This window comes from Lupinus angustifolius, unplaced genomic scaffold (assembly GCF_001865875.1).
Source record: "Lupinus angustifolius cultivar Tanjil unplaced genomic scaffold, LupAngTanjil_v1.0 Scaffold_162_1, whole genome shotgun sequence".
Classification (NCBI taxonomy): domain Eukaryota; kingdom Viridiplantae; phylum Streptophyta; class Magnoliopsida; order Fabales; family Fabaceae; genus Lupinus; species Lupinus angustifolius.
Genome location: NW_017728885.1, coordinates 518,801 through 526,146, shown reverse-complemented (window position 1 = coordinate 526,146; position 7,346 = coordinate 518,801). Strand labels below are relative to the sequence as shown.

Genomic DNA, 7,346 nt, shown 5'->3' with positions numbered 1-7,346 from the left:
TATCCATTTTTATTTTAAAATTACATATATAATAACTACTTATATTAAAATTGTACAATATGAACATTATTACTTAACATAACTAAATAGGTTGTTCAGTTAGACTTAATATGTTTTTTGGATGACCTAAAACATAAATGTTAAACTAATTAGGTTTTTCAAAAAGTCCGAGTCTGACTTGTTTACGAAAAAGTCTGGTCTGACATTGACTGTTATAAGCTAGATAATAGACCCCTGATATGCAGTCTAACATGTTTCCACCCCTACCTTTAACCTTGATCTTTTGACCTATTTTAGGATCCATTATAGTCTACCATCGTTTTACATATACTTGATTAATACATTAATGTTTAATTTAAATCTAACTTAATTATATATTTAGAGAAATTATATAAAAAGAACACTCACACACTCAAAGCGGAAAGGGCGCGTATCCATATAGACAGAAACGCGTTTACGAAGCTACACAACACAAACCAACCATGACTTATAATAATAACATTGTCTTAAAATCTTAATATAAAAATCAAAATCAAAACAAAGAATTTAATGAACCCAACAAACATAGAAATGAATGAAGAAGACGTGCTCAACTCAACATAACATTAGTCCAAACTCAAGTTCCTTACTTCATTTTTAACTTCTCTCGTTACTTCATAGTGGGTACCCTTCATTTTATTTTTAGTTAATTTATGGTCTTTATTCTGATTTATGCTCTTTTGATTCATTTCATTTAATGGGGTGTTTTTAAAATTCTATAAAGTTTGATTCTTTGCTCATTGTTCTGCCTAGGAAATTCATTGTTTTTTGTGTGTGCTAAGTAAAACTTTGTTCTTATCAATCATTACTTTATTTTTTTAATCTTGTTTGTTCTTTAGATAATGTTGAATCTTTGGATTTGTTACTTATGCCAAACTTTTTGGTGTTATATATGGGGTTTGACTTAGATGCATACTATTATGGATTTGAAGATCATATTCAGATCTTATTTCTTGTGTTTACAGATGATGTAGACTCATAGATCCAGTGATGAAAATTTGGCTATTGTCAGCATAGAAAGTAGTTCAGTTTGAAGCAATATGGGGAATACTTGTGTTGGTCCAAGCATTTCCAAAAATGGTTTTCTTCAATCAGTTTCTGCAGCAATGTGGCGCTCCCAATCATCCGAAGAATCAGTATCGAATTCTAATAGAGAATCTGTTAATGAGGAAACAACGAAAGAGCCTGAATCACCCTTGCCTGTCCAAAGCAAACCCCCTGAGCAGATAACTATGCCAAAACCAGAAGCAAAGCAAGAAACAAAATCAGAAGTAGAACCCGAACCGGAACAGGAAAAGGAGAAGAAGAAAACAAAGAACCCTGGTCCTGTGAAGAGAGTTTCTAATGCAGGACTTCGCGTTGATTCTGTATTACAAACAGAAACTGGTAATTTCAAGGAGTTCTTCACTCTGGGGAGGAAACTTGGACAGGGTCAGTTCGGGACAACATTTTTGTGTATCGAGAAGGCGACAGGACACGAGTATGCCTGTAAATCTATTGCAAAGAGGAAGTTGGTAACCGATGAGGATGTCGAGGATGTGAGAAGAGAAATTCAGATAATGCACCACTTGGCCGGGTATCCTAATGTTATATCCATAAAAGGTGCTTACGAGGATGCAGTTGCAGTTCATGTCGTGATGGAGTTATGTGCCGGTGGTGAGCTTTTTGATAGGATTATTCAGCGCGGGCATTATACTGAAAGACAGGCAGCTGACCTCATTAGGACTATAGTTGATGTTGTAGAAGCTTGTCATTCTCTAGGTGTGATGCACAGAGACCTTAAACCTGAGAATTTTCTCTTTGTCAATAAACAGGAGGATTCACCTCTCAAAACCATTGACTTCGGATTATCCGTGTTCTTTAAGCCAGGTAGTTTTTTGTGGGCATATAATAGTATTGCGGTTAAATATTTGCAGGGCAAGCTACCATTTTGCTCCTTAAAATTTTTCTCCCTCAACATAACTTTATCTGTTTGAGTCCATAAAAGTATTAGTTCATCTTGATTTGATCTTACTGTAAACATGTGCGAAAACTGCAAAATGCGTATGAAATGTGTTCAACACAGCCAAGTTTGATGAATTGAAACACTTCAAAGCCTCAAATGACACAGCCTAGTTGATATGACTTGGAATATTTATAAAGACTCAATTGATAAATTTAAAATGTTGAAGACCAAATTGAGAAAAAAATGTATCTTTCAAAGACCAAAATGGTAGCTTTCCATAGATTTTATTTGAACAGAAACACACAATACACACATAGGGTAGGGGTACATGTGGGGATGGAGATATCGTCGATAATTGAGTTTGGTCTGCTGGTTTCGAGCATCTTGTATAGGCAACATTCTTCATAGAAGTGGTTTAACCATTCAGTTTAGACTGAAGCTTTGTACAACTTAAGTAATACATTGATTATATGGTGAAAAACTGGTGCTCTTTTTCTTCCAGGTGAAATATTTATGGATGTAGTTGGTAGTCCATATTATGTTGCCCCCGAGGTTTTGCGAAAGCGTTATGGTCCTGAAGCTGATGTTTGGAGTGCTGGGGTTATTCTCTACATTCTTTTGAGTGGTGTACCTCCATTTTGGGCTGGTGAGATCTCTGGATTCATATGGTCTTATAAACTTATACATATTTTTCTCTGATTATTAATTTCCCCTGTCTTCTGTGTGCTCATAATTGCTATGCAGAAAGTGAACAAGGAATATTTGAACAGGTTCTGCATGGTGATCTTGACTTCAATTCAGATCCATGGCCTCAAATTTCCGAAAGTGCAAAAGATTTAGTAAGGAAAATGCTTGTTCGTGACCCTAGAAAGAGGATGACTGCGCATCAAGTATTATGTAAATACGAGTCTACTAATTTATTATCCAGTCATAACCATGTAGCCCACCCCATCTATGTGACATTACAAGAAACTTTGTTTTCTCTTTCTTATATATATATTTATTTCCATGCAGGCCATCCATGGATTCAAGTTGATGGTGTAGCTCCTGACAAACCACTTGATTCCGCTGTATTAAGTCGCTTGAAGCAATTTTCGGCGATGAACAAGCTCAAGAAAATGGCTCTTATAGTAAGTCTCCAGATGTGAAATCTTGAAGTCATTTACTTGACAAAATGTGATTTAATGTGTTAAGATGGGAAATCTTTCAATATGGATTTTTGGCAGCAAGGCTTCTCATCTTCATGTTATAATTTCCACCTCTTCATGTTATCACCGATCATCCTTTGTAATTTTCAGGTTATTGCAGAGAGCTTATCTGAAGAAGAAATTGCTGGCCTGAAAGAAATGTTTAAGATGATAGATACAGACAACAGTGGTCAAATCACTTTTGAAGAACTTAAAGCTGGTTTGAAAAGAGTTGGTGCTAATCTTAAGGAGTCTGAAATTTATGATTTAATGCAAGCGGTGAGTATCTTTTTAAGTATGTTCTACAAAACAGAAAGATTTAAATGGTATTAGTTAAGAATACACAAAATGAATGAGGAAAAGATTTAGCGGTAGATAAGACTTCGCCGATGTTTCTGTCGTGAATAATCCTCTTGCCCTTAATTAGATTTGCAATCTTAGAAGTTAGAAGTATGGCTTATTGATAATTTAATGATCAGTGACTTTGTTAATATGTTTTCGAAGTCTTTATTTGTAATTTTAAATAAGGCTGTCACGAGTTAGTGATTTTCATTGACCGGTAAGGAGGAGAAAAGTGTGACAATGGTGAATAATTCTAATAGCAAAAGCTGGAGGGAAAAGAAACTGATTTGGTGCACTACTGTTAACTGCTTACTCATCCCAGAAGATGTTCCTAATGACATAATAATTTCTCAACATATCAATGCCAGTTTCTCTAATTCTTTTTTATGTCTTCCATTAGGGTCCATTTGCGAGTTGGGTTTTGTAAGGGAATAAGTAGAAATAATAGGCTTCCAACCATCTCACAAGAGTATTTCATGACTCTGAAGCGTTCTATTTCCTTTTATTCCCCTCCAAAACTTAACATGCAAATGGATCCTTAAACAATTCATTTGTTGCATTGATCTTGAATTAGCAAACAGTATCAACATGCTGCACTAGACAATATTCTAAAGTGAGATGCTCTCTTTAGAATCTAGGACTGTATAGGGTATTGCTTTCAGTTGTCCAATCATGCTGTTCGGGAGATGGACATCTAAGCTGATAAGTACCACTAAGAAAGAAAGAAAGAAAGAAACATCAGAATTCCAATTTCCAAGTATTAGGCACTTTGGTTATGCAGTAGAAGCACAAAAATTGGACAAAGGAGATGGAACACAACATATACTAAATTTGGATTTGATCCCAAGGATTACACAACTGGGTTTGACATGTGATTGTGTGTATCTCTTTATTGCTGTGGCAGCAAATCTGCCATGGCATTGACATGTATATCTCTTTATGAATATATGCAAAATATACTTAAAAAAATATAATAATAGAGGACAAAAACTAAGACAAACACCGAGCAGCGCCTAAAGCCTAGGTTTCGCACTAACAAGTTATGAGCCTTTTCGACCCTAGGATTGAATGTGGAGAGCAATGACCTTTGAACCAACATGTTTTTAGTTATACACATAAATACATGATAGTTACTGAATTGTTATATGTTTAAGCAAGCATGAGAACCTCCAAATGATTACAAAATTATATCCAAGATATGTCTAGTATATATTTGAATTTGCTTAGGAATTACTCTAGAAGTGTCAAATATTTTAAATAAATAAATCCATAAAACAATATTTAAAGGTGTAGAGTTGCAGACTGAATTTTGGTTCTGACATGTTAGACATGGAAATAGCTAGTTGTTTGGAAGGTCAGTGCTTCAAAGTCAGAGCTCGATTAATTTTGAGAATATGGTATCAAAGTTAGAACTCAATTGATTTTTGGGCTACTTCTCTTGTCGCCTCATTCTACAAAGGGGACATGTTGAGAAGTATGTCCCACAATGTCTGCATCATTCTCATTCTCCCAGACATGATTTAAATACCTGAGATGGAATCTTAACAGAAATAATTCTTTCTTACCCTCACTATGAATAGACTGTTTTTAGGTTAATTCAAATTTCTAACAAATTGCTATAACTTGGAATTGTAGGCTGATATAGATAACAGTGGAACAATTGATTATGGCGAGTTCATTGCTGCAACATTGCATCTAAACAAGATTGAAAGAGAAGATCATCTATTTGCAGCATTTTCGTACTTCGATAAAGATGGTAGTGGCTATATTACTCCAGATGAACTTCAACAGGCTTGTGACGAGTTTGGCATAGGAGATGTCCGCTTGGAGGAGATAATCAAAGAAATCGATGAAGACAATGTAAGTGGTTCTTAATTCTATTCAATATAGATCATCTATTCCTTTAGGTTTAGCATCTCTCCATATAAACCTCATTTTCATAGCACCTCTAGGTATAAGGATTTTTTCTGTATAACCATCTCAAAATATACACAGGAATTCAGTACATATAAACAAGGTGTGCCTCTTGATATAAGATGCCTCTTGTGTTTGTATATATACTTGAAAAGTAAGATGCACTTATTGAGGATGAATCATTCATTGCTATATTCAAGTTTGCTTAGATTTTGATCACCATTCATCAAGCTTATGATGATGCTTTTGCATCCATGATTTACATCAATGATAACATCCCAAATTATGTCTAATTTAATTTTTGTAATTACTATTATGATTTATTTATTAAAGAATATAGAACTATAGAACTTCATTTGGTGTAACGTAAGGTTGTTGCTTAGTGACAACGACGTCAGGAGTTCAAATCCTGGAAACAGTCTTTCCGTCTACGGGTAAGACTATGTGGAACAGTGTTTTCACTCGCGGAACAAGACTGTACACCTACCTTCCTCCCTCAGACTCCACTAAGTAGGAGCCTCATACAGTGGGCCACCCTTTACTATTTACTATTTATATATAAGTTATTCTATTTTATCCTTATCATTATATATGTTTACTTTCTTGTATAATTCATATTAATCTCTTAAATCACAATCTATAACTCTTTTTTTATGTTGATGCAGGATGGAAGAATAGATTATAATGAATTCGTGGCCATGATGCAAAAAGGAAATGTTGGTATGGCTGGTAGGAAGGGCCTGGAACATACTTTCAGCATTGATTTCAAGGGGGCATTGAAACAATAGTAGTATTCATAGTCAGCATTGATATTCTAATTTCTTATCCTTATTTCCACACTTATCCCCTTACCTTTTTCTCTGAAGGTTCAATATTTTATGCATTGGTTCATGTGATTGCATGTGGAGGCTATTTTAGCCTTTATTTTCTGCAGTTATTTAAATTGTTTCCGGTTTAAATGGATATTGTAATTATGAGAATATGTTAAACAGGGATTTATGGTGGAATTTTACTGTTATAGAGGGCCTTGTTTTGTTATTAAATGGACAGACATATAATGCAGACATCATAAGTAATGGCTTAATTACAATGTTTAACATGGCCACACTTAAACCATGCAATAGAAGATGTTTTATTGTGGATGAAGCATTAAGCATGCATGCTAAGCAAAGCATTAAACCAAAGGCACAATAGACAATCATACTCTACATACATACATAATCATCTATTTATTATAATCATAAATAAATGGAATGTTCAATGTTGATGGGGCAATAATATTTCAGAATTAGAACTATGTTCATAACATAACATCACAACCTTTTTCTTTATACTTCAATTGATATATCTCAAAGCAGTATTAAGTAAGTTGGTTATTTTTATCATTCAATTATCTCCTACGGTAACAACCAAACTTACTTTTATTCTACTGGGTGATATTTGTTATATTGGTATGAACGATACCATAAATATTCTATCATAATCATATTTGTTGATAAATCATTGTGCTCTAAGTTTTTGTTTATCATTCCCCTATGGTTTTACTTAGTCTCTCTATTTCTTTAGAAATTGGATTAACTTTCATTTGATATACTCTCATTACATGAGTTTTTATGGATGGGGATCACATGTCTCCATTCATGTACCACTTGATGTACCAAACCAATGAGAAAACTCCATTTATTTAAAAAGAAAAATTATAAAAACAGATATTTTAATATTATTTTGTGAAGTTTGATTGGTCCGGGACAGAAATACAGAAAAATTATGGAAATGTGATCCTTGTCCGAGTTTTTACTGGTATGTTCCATACATATCTAAATAACTTAATGTGTGATTTTACCATCTTTTTTATAATATGAATTACTCCAACTTTTTTACTGATGCATTCATTTCTAATACTATATTGTCATATCTAC

The 7,346-nt window shown here is 34.0% G+C and overlaps 1 protein-coding gene across 1 annotated transcript; it reads left to right on the top strand.

The window, feature by feature from the left end:
- The first annotated feature begins 503 nt into the window (after positions 1–503).
- On the top strand, positions 504–6,447 carry LOC109342049 (calcium-dependent protein kinase 1-like). The gene is made up of 8 exons (XM_019580023.1): positions 504–621; positions 1,005–1,908; positions 2,487–2,630; positions 2,729–2,881; positions 2,999–3,114; positions 3,283–3,450; positions 5,149–5,373; positions 6,093–6,447. Exons 2-8 carry the CDS (start codon positions 1,080–1,082, stop codon positions 6,213–6,215), a joined length of 1,758 nt encoding a protein of 585 aa, XP_019435568.1. The 5' UTR covers positions 504–621; positions 1,005–1,079; the 3' UTR covers positions 6,216–6,447.
- The last annotated feature ends 899 nt before the right edge of the window (positions 6,448–7,346 follow it).

What these genes read in the sequence shown, in the direction of transcription:
- LOC109342049 (XM_019580023.1), top strand. Translation starts at nt 1,080, where the DNA reads ATGGGGAATACTTGTGTTGGTCCAAGCATTTCCAAAAATGGTTTTCTT. An exon ending in TTTATGATTTAATGCAAGCG is followed by an intron (nt 3,451 to 5,148) that starts GTGAGTATCTTT and finishes TTGGAATTGTAG; the next exon opens with GCTGATATAGATAACAGTGG. An exon ending in AAGAAATCGATGAAGACAAT is followed by an intron (nt 5,374 to 6,092) that starts GTAAGTGGTTCT and finishes ATGTTGATGCAG; the next exon opens with GATGGAAGAATAGATTATAA.